Source organism: Salmo salar, chromosome 28 (genome assembly GCF_965601325.2).
Source record: "Salmo salar chromosome 28, fSalSal1, whole genome shotgun sequence".
Classification (NCBI taxonomy): Eukaryota; Metazoa; Chordata; class Actinopteri; order Salmoniformes; family Salmonidae; genus Salmo; species Salmo salar.
In genome coordinates this window covers 14,342,868-14,362,557 of record NC_138318.1, presented here as the reverse complement: position 1 = coordinate 14,362,557, position 19,690 = coordinate 14,342,868, and the positions used below count along the sequence as shown (strand labels likewise).

The 19,690-nt window shown below is 42.4% G+C and overlaps 1 protein-coding gene across 4 annotated transcripts in view; it reads right to left on the bottom strand.

The window, feature by feature from the left end:
• shisa6b (shisa family member 6b) overlaps positions 1–19,690 on the bottom strand; it is a 69,554-nt gene that overhangs the window by 5,413 nt on the left and 44,451 nt on the right. Inside the window, exons 5-8 of one of the 4 annotated variants that reach the window (XM_014179520.3) lie at positions 18,509–18,547; positions 2,857–2,916; positions 1,425–1,445; positions 89–241 (exon numbers count right to left, since the gene is read on the bottom strand). In XM_014179520.3, coding sequence (XP_014034995.1) covers positions 89–241; positions 1,425–1,445; positions 2,857–2,916; positions 18,509–18,547 — 273 coding nt within the window. The remainder of the gene's footprint in view (positions 1–88; positions 242–1,424; positions 1,446–2,856; positions 2,917–18,508; positions 18,548–19,690) is intronic. The other 3 variants (XM_014179522.3, XM_014179523.3, XM_014179524.3) reach the window with 3 other exon arrangements.

Here is a 19,690-nt window from a genome sequence, read left to right as displayed (position 1 = left end):
GTTTTTAACATGCAGGTCATTCAGCGAGGCAGTGGGAGCCCTGTCAGCGTTTCTGCTAACGGTGGACTATGCTGTGGCGAGGACCTACTCAGTCTCTTCAGGGAGGAGTATCTGTTGAGGTCGGCCTTGACGGCGGCCTCGTAGGTGGGCGGCAGGTGGGACAGGCTCTGGAAGGAGCGCGAGGAGGACAGGTCGTACGGCTCCGTCTGCGAGGTCAGGATGCCACTCATCCTAGTGTTCTCTGGGGAGACACAGCAAAACAAACAAGATGGGGAATGGGAAGGCTTCCTAAAACATATCCGGAGTCAGAACAAAGGCAACGATGGTCGAGCACAGCTGCTGAGGAAGGGAGGGAGGGGAGTGAAGGGAGGTGGTCATCTGACAGGAACTTGTTCAGAGAGCGTTTGGTGGAGTCTGGGAGGTGGGGGGTGGGTTGAAAGGAGAGGGGGGGATAGGGGACGTGGGTGGAGGGAGCCGGTCACTAGGCACTGTGGGATTGTTTGGCACGGAGGAGGTGACAACGGACCAATAACAACACCACATCAAACAACGGATGTCTGCTTCAGAGTGACCCTGATTGTGACAGTTTGTGTGCTGTGATCTGAGGAGGATGGGGAGTGGGGTGGGGAGAGGGATGGGGAGTGGAGTGGGGTGGGGTGAGGAGAGGGTTAGGACAGGGCATCAACCCGCTCATCAGACTGATGCGATGTGATGCCAGAGCGAGAAAGGGGCATACTGGGACTCTGGCCCCTCTCTCCCTCTCTTTCTCTCTCTCTCTCTCTTTGCCCTTTTTATCTCAAACTCCCCTCTCTCTATCTTGCTCCTCTCTCTCCTACTATCGCCTAGCTCCCGCTCTCTCTCCCTCTGACTACTCTCTTTTCCCTCCCACTCTGCATCCCTCTCCCCCTCTCTCTCTCCCCTTCTGGCTGTGAGTCTGTCACACAGAGCAGTGGGCAGCAGGGTGCGGCTCAAGTCCTGGCTCCAGCGGCCAGATAAAAATAGAGGGATGGGTGACTGCTGCAGGAGAGAGTTGAAGAGGGGGGAGAGTTGAAGAGAAAGAAAGAGAAGTTTGAAAAGGACAGATGACAGCAGGGGTCCGGAGAGAACTGTGGGGGGTGAGTTTTGGGAGGAGAGAGACCCAGCTGTGAAAGAAGTGTCTGCAATACTCTCTCCACACTCTCTCCACACAGGGAAAATAGACTCACACTGTGGCATGCTGTTAGCTACCTCCATAACCAGAAACACACGTCACTGCTATATCACCACGCACAGTACAGCCACACCACGGACTATGTGGCCGGGGGAAGGTACAAAGGTTGAAGGGTTGGTGAGTGTGTGGAAGGGTGTGGGGGTGAATGGAAGGGTGTGTGTGCTAGTTAATTTATGTGGGTTTATGTGTGTGTGCGTGTGTGTGTGTGACTTACCCCGCCTCAATGATCGGTGAGCTACCCCACCCAAGTGGAAAACAAACAGTTCAGAAACATGTTGATGGTGTGAAACAGCATTCAGACCAAACCCAACCAACACACACCTTATTCAATGCCATCAGTCCAGCAATTACCTCTGGAATAAACCAGTGGTGTATATAATTTTGATGTATTTGGAACAGACCAAAATCTAATGTGCCTTTAGATATAGTAATAATGCACCTTATATGTGCAATGAGCACTTCTTTATAACCTCTTTAATTGACAGAAGGTCAGCAGTTGCCTCACACACAGAGGATAGCAGAGGTTGCACTAGCTACATAGACCAGCCTTATCGGAGCAACACAGAACACTGGCATACCAAGCCCTTTTTATGCGGCTTGTGATCAAAGCGTGTTTGTTCGATGTGTTGTCAGAATGGATTTTTCATGTTTCCCATAGAATTCAGGGGTATTTCATTCATGGAACACTCGTCTGGTTTAGCAGTGTGTAATGGAACTCACATTGAGTTGACACACACGAGCAGATGTGTTACGACTACAGAATCTCCTTAAAACGCAGCGGAAGCATTGGAGGGGAAGGCTTCTACACAGGGTTGAGCAGACACTGAACATCAGCAGAAGAACACAAGCCAGAGAGGCCAATCCAATGTTAAACAAACACAAAGAAATTGTGTTTTCTCTCCCTTTCGTTCTTCTTTATCCTCGCCTCACCCTTTGTCCTTATGCAACCAGCACTCTTCCTCATATCTATTCATCAGCCTCTATCCCCCCTAAACCCAGCTCTTGTGAATGAATAGAGAACGTTGGCAGAAGAAAATCCGTAAATGTAATGAAGCTGGGGGTGATTTCCTCACAGAGAGCAGGGGTTACAGCAATAGCACTCCATCTTCTAATGACAAGGCCAATCATCTGAGGAGGAACGTGTTCTATGGTCGAACGCAATAGCCGGGGCACTGTGACCTTAAAAGGAGGTTCACTTGATGCCCAGCCAGTCGCATTTCCTTTTAGTAGGTGATAGACATTCATTTGTTTTTTATTCGCTCCGTTCAAAAGAATACATGGTCATGATGATGAAATGTGACACTTCTATGATTCTATCGTTAATAAAAATATATATTTTCAATAAGAGAATGTATTTAGAGAAATTGAAGAGTAGGTTGGCATCAGTGGTAGCATATATTTGTGTCAAAGAGTGCTTCAAAGTTAATTCCCCAAATCTTGGCTACATTTTTCAAGAGAATAGCCTGGTTTGGGGGGAAAAAAAGTGATTTAGTGACATTTGTCTTTCTACAAATAACTGTGTGGCTCTGATTCAACATCCACACTAAGTAATGTACTGGGCATGAATTCTAAGTAGTAGCCTATGCTAGAGTGGATATTGGAACATGACCCTGTATCTGGATGCTAGTGTTGTTAGCTGTCCTTACCATTCTGGGTGCGTGTTGGGCTACCTAGAACCATATGGTTGTAGTTTTGCTGATGGGTACCTGTGAAAACAGCAATGGAGAGGATCATTCAATGTGCATGAGATAAGCATATCAGATATTGTATCTGATCAAAAGTAATGACATGGTTAATACAAGCAGAGAGCTAGAATTGGCATCATTAAAGGGATAGCTCATCCCAAAATAAAAGTTTGTCAGATGTTTTCCTACTTCAAAAGTGGTCTTTAAATCGAGCTTAATAAAGAAAACATCTGCCAAACGTAGATTCAGACATAGAGAATCCCTTTAACATCTTCCAGCCAATGACATGGGTATCATGGTGAAGCAAGATGGAGAGAAAACAGTAAAGAGTGGAAGGGCAGGTAAAATAGGAGCGTAAGGTGAAGAACCGGGCAGGATGGAGAGGTGGAGACTCTGGAATCATTGAGGAGAGAGTGCAGAAGAAGATCAGCATGTACACTGAGCATGTGTTATTCACATACACACTGACATGGGACATGAGTGCCCTTGTCCTTTCCAAAATTGCATTACTGAAAATGAAAAAGACACCATAATAAAATAATCATATATCTGAACATCTCATTTGAGTTTGACCGTTCTTTGTGATATTATGATCCTTCGATTCAGACATTTTGGGATGACAGTGAAGGTGAGAGTGCTTGGATGAACACGTTGTAACATTGCACCCCTCGGCACAAGCCCCTGTCACTTAACCAACTGTCCATCCACACCATGTGGATTGTTTTGGGCTGAAATGAGATGGCAGAGAGACGGACCCTTTATCCCATTGTATTGAGTCAGGTGATGAATGGCAGCTATTGTGTGTTTGTGTGTTTGTGTGTGTGCGTGCGTGCAGTGGTGGAAAAAGTACCCAAATGTAATACTTCAGTAAAAGGAAAGATACCTTAATAGAAAATGAGTACATGAGTAAAAGTCTAAAAGTATTTGGTTTTAAAAAACACTTAAGTATCAAAAGTAAATGTAAAAGTATGAACAATTTCAAAAGCCAGGGCCACACTCCAACACTCAGACATCAAACAAAGCATGGTTGTTTAGTGAGTCCGCCAGATCAGAGACAGTAGGGATGACCAGGGATGAGTTCGTAATTGGACAATTTTCCTGTCCTGCCAAGCAGGGAAAATGTATGGAGTAAAAACTACATTATTTTCTTTAAGAATGTAGTGAAGTAGAAGAAAAGGTTGTAAAAAATATAAATAGTAAAGTACAGATACCCCAAAAAACGACTTAAGTAATAATTTAAAGTATTTTTACTTAAGTACTTTATACCACTGTGTGTGTGTGTGTGTGTGTGTGTGTGTGTGTGTGTGTGTGTGTGTGTGTGTGTGTGTGTGTGTGTGTGTGTGTGTGTGTGTGTGTGTGTGTGTGTGTGTGTGTGTGTGTGTGTGTGTGTGTGTGTGTGTGTGTGTAAGAGTGATCCAGGTGAAAAAGCAACGATACTGTAGATAGATGGAAGACGCGCCGCCGAGTGCCGCCGCCGTTGCGACGCATTCATTTGGCTGTGTGCTGTTGTGCCTGTTTAATAATGCATTAGCGCCGACTGCTGTAGCGGCCATATACATATGTCACAGTGCTGAGAGGGGATAGATGACCCTCGTTCTCACATCGTGGGTTTTAATATTCGTTATAGGACGATGGAATGTGTCATCAGAGTATATGGCCGGTGGGTGTGTATGTGCATATTTTATTTCTATAAAAAAGAGCTTGACCATTGACGTCAGAGTTAGGTTTCTGGAGAGAGAGACTGTTTGCAGACAAAGTGAAGTCACAGACGTGAGGGCAAGGTTTGCTGAATATATGAATGTATTTAATGTTCTTGAAAAGCATCAGACATAAAAAACACACACACACACACGCACACACATGCACTGTGATCTCCATTTTAATTACATTGTGCCATAGCTGTAAAACCAAAACACTTTCCATTCACTTTTGTAGTTAATCCACACACAGTGCTGACACCCCAATCACACCTTTGAACTTCAGGCTTGGCCCCACACTGTCAGTGCCCAGATAGAGAAAGCACTGAGACCTCCATAGAGAAATAGAGAGAGCCAGTACTGCAGAGATCCCCATAGAGAAAGAGTAGACAGAGAGTAGTTCTGCTGAGCTAAGAGCCCATGCACTGCACTGGGCCCTAATTAAGAAGGAAGAAGGACCAGTTCAATGATCCCGCTGTAATCGAGGGACCAATTAGTTGTGTTAGAGAGACCACACACACACACACACACACACACACACACACACACACACACACACACACACACACACACACACACACACACACACACGCGCACACACACACATGCACACACACACACACACACACACAGGTTCCTTGAAAGTTGTGGAAACTTATATTTTTGGTTTCACATTGGTTGTGGGAACAAAGTCATACCAGTAAAATTGATTCTTTTTTTTTACGTTCTGAGAACAGAAGTGAACATTTTGCCTGTTCTGGGAACACTTATTTTTAGGTGGCAGGGAGGTTCAGAGAACGTGTTAGTCTGGTTCCTTGAAAGTTTTCCTAGGAGGTTTTATAAAGGCTCTGAGAATGGAAAATATGTTCTTTTGAGGTTTTTGAATAACTTCCTTCACTGAATGTTTCAATAAGTCTTCATACCACTACTAGCTTATTCCCAGCACAGATAGGAACCATGAAAATGCATTTCCTTAGGCATTAATTATGCAAACACATTTATGTTTTATCCGTGAGATTCTAACCTATAATGTGCTCTCTATCCATGGAATTAGTCCACTGCACTACCAGGATGGAGCTAGCATGCCATGTATTTGTATGCATACAAAGCTGTTCATTTGAGTATATTCAAACGGACCTCATTTCAAAAGGAACAAGCACTCATTAAGATCAGGTGTGGACAATTAGTGGGCGCGGCCAACACACCTGAACACACTTAGGATAGAGAGGGTTTTGTTGGCGCTGAGAACGGAATGTATATGTTTTTAAGTAACATTCTTACTAAAGTTTTCTTGTGGTTTTTATGGAAAGTTTTCTTATCATTCTAAGAAAGTTATGTTTGTTTTTAAATAACATTATTAGAATGTTCTCTGAATGTTACTTACCAACAAACAGGACCAAGCCTGGAATGCTGAGGAGTGTCTGTGCCTCGATCTAGGTTTGGCAAAACTTAACATGGTGGTGTTTGCCTTAGCAATCTCACTGGAATAAAGACCTTCTCCATTCCTTTCATTATTGAAAGAGATTGTGATATCTCACATCTCAAAATAGGGCTACTTAATGTTAGATCTCTCACTTCCAAGGCAGTTATTGTCAATGAACTAATCACTGATAATAATCTTGATGTGATTGGTCTGACTGAAACATGGCTTAAGCCTGATGAATTTACTGTGTTAAATGAGGCCTCTCCTCATGGTTACACTAGTGACCATATCCCCTGCGCATCCCGCAAAGGCGGAGGTGTTGCTAACATTTACGATAGCAAATTTCAATTTACAAAAAAAAAAAAGATTGCATTTTGCCTTTTGAGCTTCTAGTCATGACATCTATGTAGCCTACTCAATCACTTTTTATAGCTACTGTTTACAGGCATCCTGTGCCGTATACAGCGTTCCTCACTGAGTTCCCTGAATTCCTATCAGACCAGATAATATTCACATCTTTGGTGACTTTAATATTCACATGGAAAAGTCCACAGACCCACTCCAAAAGGCTTTCAGAGCCATCATGGACTCAATGGGTTTTGTCCAACATGTCTCCAGACCTACTCACTAACACAGTCAAACTCTGGACCTAGTTTTGTCCAGTGGAATAAATATTGTGGATCTTAATGTTTTTCCTCATAATCCTGGACTATCGGACCACCATTTTATTACGTCTGCAATCGCAACAAATAATCTGCTCAGACCCCAACCAAGGATCATCAAAAGCTGTGCTATAAATTCTCGGACAACCCAAAGGTTCCTAGATGCCCTTCCAGACTCCCACCACCTACCTAAGGACTTCAGAGTACAAAAATCGGTTAACCACCTAACCGAGGAACTAAATTTAACCTTGCGTAATACCTAGATGCAGTCGCACCCCTAAAAACAAAAAACATTTGACATAAGAAACTAGCTCCCTGGTATACAGAAAATACCCGAGCCCTGAAGCAAGCTTCCAGAAAATTGGAACGGTAATGGCGCTACACCAAACTGGAAGTCTTCCGACTAGGTTGGAAAGACAGTGCCGTGCAGTATCGAAGAACCCTCACTGCTGCTCGATCATCCTATTTTTCCAACTTAATTGAGGAGAAAAAGAACAATCCAACATTTATTTTTGATACTGTCGCAAAGCTAACTAAAAAGCTGCATTCCACAAGAGAGGATGGCTTTCACTTCAGCAGTGATAAAGTCATGAACCTCTTTGACGAGAAGGTCATGATAATTAGAAAGCAAATTACGGACTCCTCTTTAAATCTGCGTATTTCTCCAAAGCTCAGTTGTCCTGACAGGACCTAGGATCAAGGGAGACACTCAAGTTTTTTAATACTATATCTCTTGACACTTTGATGAAAATAGTCTTGGCCTCTAAACCTTCAAGCTACATACTGGACCCTATTCCAACTAAACTACTGAAAGAGCTGCTTCCTGTGCTTGGCCGTCCTATGTTGAACATAATAAACAGCTCTCTATCCACCGGATGTGTACCAAACACACTAAAAGGGGCAGTAATAAAGCCTCTCTTGAAAAAGCCTAACCTTGACCCAGAAAATATAAAAAAACTATCGGCATATAGAAAATCTCACATTCCTCTCAAAAAAAATGTATAAGCTGTCACTGCCTTCCTGAAGACAAACAATGTATACGAAACACTTCAATCTGGTTTTAGACCCCATCATAGCACTGAGACTGCACTCGTGAAGGTGGTAAATTACCTTTTAATGGCGTCAGACCAAGGCTCTGCATCTGTCCTTGTGCTCGTAGACCTTAGTACTGCTTTTGATACCATCGATCACCACATTCTTTTGGAGAGATTGGAAAAACAAATTGGTCTACACGGACAAGTTCTTGCCTGGTTTAGATATTATCTGTCGGAAGGATATCAGTTTATCTCTGTGGATGGTTTGTCCTCTGACAAATCAACTGTAAATGTCGGTGTTCCTCAAGGTTCCATTTAAGGACCACTTATTTTCACTATATATTTTACCTTTTGGTGATGTCATTCGGAAACATAATGTTAACTTTCACTGCTATGCTGACGATATATAGCTGTACATTTTGATGAAACCCGGTGAAGCCACAAAATTGCCCTCCCTGGAAGCCTGTGTTTCAGACATTAGGAAGTGGATGGCGGCAAATGTTTTACTTTTAAACTCGAACAAAACAGAGATGCTAGTTCTAGGTCCCAAGAAACAAATAGATCTTTTGTTGGATATGACAATTAATCTTGATGGCTGTACAGTCATCTGAAATAAAACTGTGATGGACCTCGGCGTTACTCTGGTCCCTTTCTACTCTCTTTTAACGAACATATTAAGAATATTTCAAGGACAGATTTTTCCATCTTCGTAACATTGCAAAAATCTGAAACTTTCTGTCCAAAAATGATGTAGAAAAATGTATCCCTGCTTTTGTCACATCTCGATTAGACTACTGCAATGCTCTACTTTCCGGCTTTTCAGATAAAGCACTAAATAAACTTCAGTTAGTGCTAAACATGGTTGCTAGAATCTTGACTAGAACCAAAAAATGTGATCGTATTACTCCAGTGCTAGCCTCTCTACACTGGCTTCCTGTTAAGGCTAGGGCTGATTTCAAGGTTTTACTGCTAACCTACAAAGCATTACTTGGGCTTGCTCCTACTTATCTTTCCGATTTGGTCCTGCCGTACATACCTACATCACAAGACGCAGGCCTCCTTACTGTCCCTAGAATTTCGAAGCAAACAACTGGCTTTCTCCTATAGAACAACATTTTAATGGAATGGTCTGCTTATCCATGTGAGAGACGCAGACTCGGTCTCAACCTTTAAGTCTTTATTGAAGACTCTTCAGTAGGTCCTATGATTGAGTGTAGTCTGGGCCAGGGGTGTGAAGGTGAACGGAAAGGCACTGGAGCAACGAACCACCCTTGCTGTTTCTGCCTGGCCGGTTCCCCTCTCTCCACTGGGTTTCTCTGCCTCTAACCCTATTACAGTGGCTGAGTCACTAGCTTACTGGTGCTCTTCCATGCCGTCCCTAGGAGGGGTGCGTCACTTGAGTGGGTTGAGTCACTGATGTGATCCGGGTTTGTGCCGTGGGGGAGATCTTCGTGGGCTATACTCAGCCTTGTCTCCGTGTAGTAAGTTGGTGGTTGAAGATATCCCTCTAGTGGTGTGGGGGCTGTGCTTTCACAAAGTGGGTGGGGTTATATCCTGCCTGTTTGCCCCCGTTCCAGGGTATCATCGGACAGGGCCACAGTGTCTCCTGACCCCAGTATTTATGCTGCAATAGCTTATGTGTTGGGGGCCTAGGTTCAGTCTATTATATCTGGAGTATTTTTCCTGTCTTATCCGGTGTCCTGTGTGAAGTTAAGTATGCTGCCTCTAATTCTCTCTTTTTCTCATTCTCTCTCTCTTTCTCTCAGAGGACCTGAGCCCTAGGACCATGCCTCAGGACTACCTGGCCTGATGACTCCTTGCTGTCCCAGTCCACCTGGTCGTGCTACTGCTCCAGTTTCAACTGTTCTGCCTGCGGCTATGGAACCCTGACCTGTTCACCGGTCGTGCTACCTTGTCCCGGACCTGCTGTTTTGGACTCTCTCTACCGGACCTGCTGTTTCTAACTCTGAATGATTGGCTATGAAAAGCCAACTGACATTTACTCCTGAGGTGCTGACCTGTTGCACCCTTTACAACCACTGTGATTATTATTATCTGACCCTGCTGATCATCTATGAACGTTTGTACATCTTGGCCATGTACTGTTATAATCTCTATCCGGCACATTCAGAAGAGGACTGGCCACCCCTCAGAGCCTGGTTCCTCTCTAAGTTTCTTCCTAGAGGGGGAGTTTTTCCTAGCCACCGTGCTTCTACGTCTGCATTGCTTGCTGTTTGGGGTTTTATGTTGGGTTTCTGTACAGCACTATGTGACATCGGCTTATGTAAAAAGGGCTTTATAAATACATTTGATTGATTGATTGATTAATAAAGTTGTTTTTTATGGAAAGTTTTACCATTCTCAGGAACAATTTTAGAACAACTTTAAATAGAACCATGAGGAAACCTGTAGGAAACATTTTTGCTGAAATACTGAAATTACCACAGAAGAACGTTGTTTTTTATTTGAGAACATTCCCAATGTCAAACCAGTTGGAGAATGTTCCAACAACTACCAAAATGTAAATGAAATGTAACCAAGCAATTTTTTGTAGCTGGCTTGGGGTTAGGTAAAAGGCCCAGTGTAGTCAAAAACATGACTTTCCTGTGTTTTATATATATATATTTCCAAACTGTGAGGTTGGAATAATATTGTGAAATTGTGAACATGTTGATAATGCCCTTTTAGTGTAAGAGCTGTTTGAAAAGACCGCCTGAAATTTCAGTCTGTTTTAGTGGGAGTTTTGGCCTGCCTGGTGACATTAATAGACCAATAAGAAAGAGAGTTCCAAACCTCTCTGTCAGTAACAGCCAGTTTCCAGTTTTCCTCTCTCCACTCCCAGACAGTCCTTGCAAAACCCTTGCTTGAGAAATTGCTCTTGCTAAGAAGCATTTATTTTAATTTTTCTACCATTAGATTTTTTTTTACAATTTTACCAATTGAAAACAATCACAGTAAGATACTTCATTGTTACCCAGAAATGTTTTGATATTGAGATAAAAATGGCTGCATTGGCCCCTTTAAAGGAGGGATGGGCAAAATATTGTTGGATTTGAGTAATTTTAAAGACGCCTGCCTATTAGCTGTATCAGTTATTGGTTCTGGCAGCTGAATGTGATAAGGAGAGAAGGAGATAAGCACAGGGACTGAATATATAATTACACTGTATATTGATTATTCCTGATTGAGAGGTTAACCAGGTCTCCAATCTAAATTGCTAAAATGGGTATTTTGTCTGTCTGCATCTTGATGACGCAGCTGTGCACTTTGTCTGTTGCCAGTCATGACTGGCAGTCATGTTTTCAGAATTCCAAACAAAACAAGATGATAAACCCAGATTTATGCCGGCTTGTGTGGTTCCGTGAGGTATTTGACATCATCTCTCTTCCTGTAGACACATATTGCATCATATTAATATTAACCAGTATTTTCACACCTGATACAGCACATGTGAGCCTGCATATTAACATCCAGATGAACACTGACTCACTATCCTGACATAACACAAATCATGACATCCAGGAATGTGGTGGTGATAAAACGGTGGGTAATGTCAGTGGAGATAAGTGGTAAGCTAACCTTAACACTAATGCTAACCGCACTAATATGGCACAATTGGTGCATAAACACCTAGTAATGTATAGCCCACCAATAAATATCTTAGCATGACTCTCCTTCAAACTGGATGCGGCAATCTGAGCACCTTGTTAAAGCTCAGGACTTAAGAATCCTTCTAAACTTCCCATTATTGTTAATGACATTCTGTGAGAACACACCAACCCTCAGTAATGAGGACACTCCAACTTTCAGTAATGAGAACACTCCAACCCTCAGTAATGAGGACACTCCAACTCTCAGTAATGAGAACACTCCAACCCTCAGTAATGAGGACACTCCAACTCTCAGTAATGAGAACACTCCAACTTTCAGTAATGAGAACACTCCAACCCTCAGTAATGAGGACACTCCAACTTTCAGTAATGAGAACACTCCAACCCTCAGTAATGAGAACACTCCAACCCTCAGTAATCAGTGATCCCTTTGAAAAGAGAAAAACAGAAAACAAACAAGGTCATCAGTGAGCAGAGGGTGAGCAGCTGTGTATCTATCCCCTATCCCCTCTCCCTCCTCCCACCCAACCCAGAGATGGGTTCCCTAACATCCCCTCCAGGGCCCCTCGGGGTGCAGCAGAGTTGGCGTACGCAAACTGTTCTCCTTTCCTCCCAATACAAGAGACTGTTCGGAAACACAGTCATGCAATAACTTCCACATTCTCAGGCAATTTGAATCCTTTCACGTATGGATTTTAGTTTTGGGATGATTTTGGTTATCATAAGGGTATCATAATTGCCTGACTGTCTGATTATACAATTTCCCTTAATATGAATGAAAATTATAGGATGACATTTGGTGTAATTGCTCAACCCCTGCCTGATCTTTTCGTTCTAAATAATGTGCAATGACATTTTCACAGATGCATCCTTCCATTTATATTTCAGTATTTGAATAAACATGTGTGTATGTACATGCGCCTGTGCGAGAGGGTGTCAGACAAGGGGTCTCTCTATCCTATTGGCTTTGTTGACATCGAAACACTGCCAACACATCTACCCTGCCCTTCTCAACCCCTCTCCTCCCTCTCTTTTCCACCTCGCCGCGCCATGGGGCTGAGAGCCACTGTGGACTTGGCATTTAACAACTGACAAAGAGTGTTAACATTTAATCGCTAAATGTTAACTGCCAGCTTGACTCAGTACGGCGGGCGGGGAGACTTTATTTTACCAATGGACGGAACATCTTTTACGGTCTGCCTTCCGCTCATCCCAACAGTGGAAACAGCTTATTTCTGACCCAATTGTGGCACTAGCGATAATGGTTAGGAAGTTATATCTAATACTGCTGCCTCCAAATTTAGACGTATGGAACTAATTTTAGACTCAGTGTGCTTAAGTCTCTGGGTGTTAGACTTAAGTACAGCCAGACTTTTATAGACTATAGGCTAATCATTTAGAACCTGACCTAGATTAACTGGCAGAAGACTATGCCAGCTGATGGGATAATTAAGTCAGTGGGGCAAACATATGTTGTTTATAAGTGGTAGTCATATACAGTAGCCTATATGATATAGAAAGGCCAGTAATATTAGCCTGTTCTAGAATGCCAGTAAGACATGTCAGAATAACAGTAAGAAGTGGGCGGTGTCATGTAAAAATCTTCCCAGCATGAAATAGTTCCCAATCGTTCTGATTGTGTTCTGATTGTGACGTTATGTTGTAAAATTTCTCCCAGCGTGAAAATGTTCCCAGTTCAATAATTGCATGTGCGTCTCTTTATGTGGATGGCTGAGCTTGTGCGGATGTTTCTCTCACACCCTCCCGTAGTGCCAAAGTCTTTGTAATCGCAAAAGATCTCTCCTCGCATCAACCCTTGGGACATTGACGTGCGAATCTGGGTGTTTATACGCTGACCTCACGCCTCAACAAGCTTCAATACTCCTGGCCACCATTGCTTGGCAGATGTGTGAAGCAAATGTGCGTGCCCACAGAACAGTTTTTCAAGGTCAAGGAAGGGTGTGAGAGAAACATCCATCAAACTCATAAAAGATACACCCTCGTCCACATACCCTCATTCCCTTAGGGGAATCTCCGCGGCCATATTTGTCGTCGGTCCAAATGATTAGCCAAGCAAGGGAAGTTTGCAACGTAAACCCCTCAGCCCTCGTTTTTAATGGAGTTTGCGAGTGTACAATTATGTTCACTTCGGGGCCTGAAACACCGCATAATTCAATTCGCAATGATTGTACATCCGCTAAGAAAAGTCTGCCAAAACTTAAAACCTCAACGTCAATATGGAGTCAACATACAAGTGTAAGTAAAAAACAAATGTAAATAAGTTAGAAATGGTGCTACTAATGCACAAACACGTCTCGTAAAAGTAATGATGCTTTTGTTTGGTTAGCTTTGGAAATTGTAGAAATAAAACATTTTCCTTCTTCAGAAGTTCTTTAGCCTGCTAGGCAGGCTAAAGTTATTTAGCTAATTAATTTGCAAGCTATCATACAGTAGGCGTATATTTAAGCAATAAGGCCCGAGGGGGTGTGGTATATAGCCAATATACCACAGCTAAGGACTGTTCCTATGCAAGACGCAACGCGGAGTACCTGGATATAGCCCTTAGCCGTGGTATATTGGCCATATACCACAAACCCCTAAGGTACCTTATTGCTTTTATAAACTGGTTACAAATGTAATTAAAGCAGTAAAAATAAATGTTTTGTCATACCCGTGGAATACGGTCTGATATCCCACGGCTGTCAGCCAATCAGCATTCAGGGCTCGAACCACCCAGTTTATAACAATAATTATATATTTAATGTAAGTATACATGCAATCATAATTGACTGTAGCGCATATAAAGCACCCACAAGCTACCGGTGGCTGAAAACACAATCATCGCAGGATGAACGAGTGACGAATTTCCGGGCAAGGCAGTCCATTTAAAAATCATTCCTTCCTCCCTCGCCACTTGCCCAGCAAGTGTATACTCATCATACGTTATGATAAGTCATCAGAAGTGTCCACTTAATTTAAGGGCTGAGGGAAGAGGGTGTGTCTGTTAAGTGTTTGGAATGCAGCCCAGCATGAGCTCAGCCATCCACATATAGAGATGCGTGTGCAATAATTGAACAGGTAAAATGACAGGTGGCAGGAAGCCTAGCATTTAAGAGCTTTGGGCAAGTAACTGAAAGGTTGCCGGTTCGAATACCACAACCGACTAGGTGAAAAATATGCAAGGCACTTAACTAGAGGTCGACCGATTAATCGGAATGGCCGATTAATTAGGGCCGATTTCAAGTTTTCATAACAATCAGTAATCAGTATTTTTGGCCACCAATTTGCCGATTAAAAAAAAAAAATTTACACCTTTATTTAACTAGGCAAGTCAGATTAAGAACACATTCTTATTTTCAATGACGGCCTAGGAACGGGGGTTAACTGCCTTGTTCAGGGGGGATTCGGGGATTCATTTTTGCAACCTTCTGGTTACTAGTCAAACGCTCTAACCCCCTGCCTTACATTGCACTCCACGAGGAGCCTGCATGGCAGGCTGACTACCTGTTACGCAAGGGCAGCAAGAAGCCAAGGTAAGTTGCTAGCTAGCATTAAACTTATCTTATAAAAAACTATCAATCTTAACATAATCACTAGTTAACTACACATGGTTGATGATATTACTAGTTTATCTAACGTGTCCTGCGTTGCATATAATCGATGCAGTGCCGGTTAATTTCCCATCGAATCACAGCCTACTTCAACAAACGGGTGATGATTTAACAAGCGCATTTGCGAAAAAAGCACTGTCGTTGCACCAATATACCTAACCATAAACATCAATGCCTTTCTTTAAAATCAATACACAAGTATATATTTTTAAACCTGCATATTTAGTTAATATTGCCTGCTAACATGAAATTGTGTCACTGCTCTTGCGTTCATTGCCTGGCTCGTTGCGTACTAATTTGCCAGAATTGTACGTAATTATGACATACTATTGAAGGTTGTGCAATGTAACAGGAATATTTAGACTTAGGGATGCCACCCGTTAGATAAAATACCGGTTCTGTATTTCCGGTTCTGTAAGACCGGTTCTGTGTTTCACTGAAAGAAAAAAATGTTTTGTTTTCGAGATGATAGTTTCCGGATTCGACCATATTAATGACCTAAGGCTCGTATTTCTGTGTGTTTATTATATTATAATTAAGTCTATGATTTGATAGAGCAGTCTGACTGAGCGGTGGTAGGCACCAGCAGGCTCGTAAGCATTCATTCAAACAGCACTTTCGTGCATTTTGCCAGCAGCTCTTCGCAATGCATTGCGCAGTTTATGACTTCAAGCCTGTCAACTCCCAAGATTAGGCTGGTGTTAGCGGGTGCGCGCTAATAGCGTTTCAAATGTCACTCGCTCTGAGACTTGGAGTAGTTGTTCCCCTTGCTCTACATGGGTAACGCTGCTTTGAGGGTGGCTGTTGTCGATGTGTTCCTGGTTCGAGCCCAGGTAGGACGGAGGAGAGGGACGGAAGCTATACTGTTACACTGGCAATACTAAAGTGCCTATAAGAACATCCAATAGTCAAAGGTATATGAAATACAAATCGTATAGAGATAGATAGTCCTATAATTCCTATAATAACTACAACCTAAAACTTCTTACCTGGGAATATTGAAGACTCATGTTAAAAGGAACGACCAGCTTTCATATGTTCCCATGTTCTGAGCAAGGCACTTAAACGTTAGCTTTCTTACATGGCACATATTGCACTTTTACTTTCTTCTCCAACACTTTGATTTTGCATTATTTAAACCAAATTGAACATGTTTCATTATTTATTTGAGGCTAAATTGATTTTATTGATGTATTATATTAAGTTAAAATAATTGTTCATTCAGTATTGTTGTAATTGTCATTATTACAAAGAAACGTAAAAAAATAGGCCGATTAATCGGTATCGGCTTTTTGGTCCTCCAATAATCGGTATCGGTATCGGCGTTGAAAAACCCTAATTGCTCCTGTAAGTCGCTCTGGTTAAGAGCATCTGCTAATTAACTGAAATGTAAGTCCCAGTTTTAGAATGGTAGTGAGCATTCCATTGTCATCGTCTCATCTTTTCTCAATAACCCAAAGGCATTTAAGGCTCACTTGCCTCTATAAATGCCAATCATTGGTGACAAATGTGCGTTCATTTAGCAATATGATGGACGCTGAACTATCATCTACCAGAGTGACCCTGTGTGGTCACATTATAAGACTATTTTCTTTATCTTGGATTCTAGACCTCCGAGGCCAGAGTTTCGCTGACATTTACAGAGACCTTAAAGACCTCACAGTCTCTGTAGACAACACAGAAGATAATGATGTTCACCACTATGTCTTGGCCTCCTCAAATCACATGGGACCAAGAAGACTAGACAGTATGTCAGGATTCAGCAAATGGAAAAAAAATACCTCATCCTCATATTTTCACACCACAACTGTTCCGTTAGAACTATACTGATCAAAAATATAAACACAACATGTGTACGATTTTACTGAGTTTCAATTCATATCATTGAATGTATTAGACCCTAATCGATGGATTTCACATGACTGGGCAGGGGCGCAGCATAGGCCCACCCACTTGGGAGCCAGGCCCACCCACTTGGGAGCCAGGCCCAGCTAATCAGAATGAGTTTTTCCCCACAAAAAGGGCTTTTGACAGAAATAGTCCTCGGTTTCATCAGCTGTCTGGGTGGCTGTTCTGGTGGACATTCCTGCAGTCAGCATGCCAATTGCACGCTCCCTCAAAACCTGAGACATCTGTGGCATTGTGTTGTGTGACAAAATTGCACATTTTCGAGTAGCCTTTTATTGTCCCCAGCACAAGGTCCACCTGTGTAATGATCATGCTGTTTAATCAGCTTCTTGATATGCCACACCTGTCAGGTGGATAGATTATCTTGGCAAATGAGAAATGCTCACTAACAGGGATGTAAACAAATTTGTGCACAAAATTTGAAAGAAATAAGCTTTTTGTGCGTATGGAACATTTCTGGGATCTTTTATTTCAGCTCATGAAACAAGGACCAACACTTTACATGTTGCATTTATCTTTTTGTTCAGTATAATAAAGTAATATCTCTCTCTGTGTAAATTATTTTTTACATACCAGCTCCCTCGTAGTCCTTCAGACTGTTGGTGGTGAGGACAGGAGAAGGGTCGTAGTGTCGCTAGCAAGGATAAGCACAGATTTATCTGATGTCTTCTTTAAGTAATAAGAAGTAACATCATTCAAAGCTGCCTTTATCCGTACCTCTAAAGACCTCCTCTTGGTATGTTGAGGACTGAAAGAGTCCAGGAGCATTGCACATACAAACATACATACATATATGGTACAGTACAGTAGCTAGGACCTGGGTATAAATAGTATTTTTACCCCTTCAAATACTTAAGCTGCGCTTGGTTTAGTGGAACCAATTAGATAGTCCCGAAAGTGCCAACACTACCAATCCAGTGCGCTGGGTGAGTTAATGTATTTGAGAGAAAACACTGTTTTGACCCAGGCCTGATGGTACAGTAGGTTAGGAAAAGATGGGACAGCTTGGGCTTATTAAGGCACAACACGATGGAATAGAAAACCACTTTACTTGTCAGGTCAACTGCAATGCAAATCATCAACAGATTTTCTCATTTCCATTTCTACTAAGATCATCTTATAGCCTACTAATAGTACTTCAAAAATATATATTTCTATGCAATAGCTCATCTTTTGATTGCCACTTTGTGGTCAGGGGTCACTGAAAGTGCCACTATGGGTTTGTTGTGCTTGAGATCTTCTCTCTGGTTGATAGACCTTGCAAATCCACCTTTGGTGAATTGCATTAAGGAATTAGCTTTTTCAAAAGTTTCACAATATGCTTGAGATATCTCAATAAGACGAGATGAACTTCTACTCTTTGCAATTGACTCGACATTACCACATCACTGATCTAGATGGTCGGCAGCGAATGTACACAAACAGACGTCACACATGATCCACCACACACAGTGACAGGAGCTAGAGGTCAAAGGTTAAAGGTCAGATAGAGGTCAAGGAGAGACACAGAACACTCAGGGTAAAAGTCACCCCTCACCACAGATATAGGATCAGATTACTTTAGCCCCAATCCTAGCCTAACTATTAGGAAGTTGATGTAAGCTCTGACCGTGTATCAGTGGTTAGGAACAACCTTTACCTACTCCACACACAACAGCCATTCCTACCATGGTGGCTTTGGGAGCGGACGGGCCAATGCTTTTCACCTAAAATACAGAAGGAACCAGGCACAGTAAGTAGTGGAGAGGACAGAGAGTTTACAACATATCAAACCAAGAGAGGAGAGCCAGATAGAGCAACAAAATGCAACAGCTGAAACATCAGAACATATCATATATTTTCTTTCAAATGTCACATTTGCCAATCAAATAAAGACATGGTATTGTACAGATCACTTCATATGATCACATAAGTAGAAATGAATGCAGGGCATTTGATCAGCCCTTACTAAAGGTTATGCCACACACTCCAAGTAAAATACAGCTAACACCGGCCTGAACACCACGCTACTAGATGACGTAAAAGGAGGTAAAGATTGAAGGTTATATGAGTATAAACGAGATGAAATGTGAGGCAGAATGAAGGTTGGATGAATTACGAGAGAAGAAGGGCTGCAGGTTGAAAGGATGGCAAAGAAGGTACAGATCCAATACTAGACGAGTAGAAAGGGGGAGATGAAATGGAGAGATGAAAGAGACGAGGAGATAGAAGTCAGCTGTGTTCTGTACACCATGTTACCACCGAGGCGTGTGCACACACACGCACGCACGCACACCCACCCACGCATGCACGCACACACGCATGCACGCACACACATTGTTAGGTGTGAGGGTCCAGCCATGCGAAACTTTGATCCATCATTATAGATGAACCATCAACTCCTCATACAGGCTGCCTCCCACACAGCAACAGATACTAATATACAGTAAAAAAAAAAATATGCTACAACCTTATGCTAAAATGTAATAAATCGTTTTTTCTACACAAAAAAAGATAATGACAAAGTAAAAACAGGTTTTTCGAAATGTTTGCTTATTTATCAAAAATGCTAAACTGAAATATCACATTTATATAAGTATTCAGACCCTTTACTCAGTCCTTTGTTGAATCACCTTTGCAGGCAATTACAGCATCGAGTCTTCTTGAGTATGACGGTTCAAGCTTGGCACACCTGTATTTTGGGAGTTTCTTCCGTTCTTCTCTGCAGATCCTCTCAAGCTGTGTCAGGTTGGATGGGGAGCGTTGCTGCACAGCTATTTTCAGGTCTCTCCAGAGATGTTTGATCTGGTTCAAGTCCGGGCTCTGGCTGGGCCACTCAAGGATATTCAGAGACTTGTCCCGAAGCCACT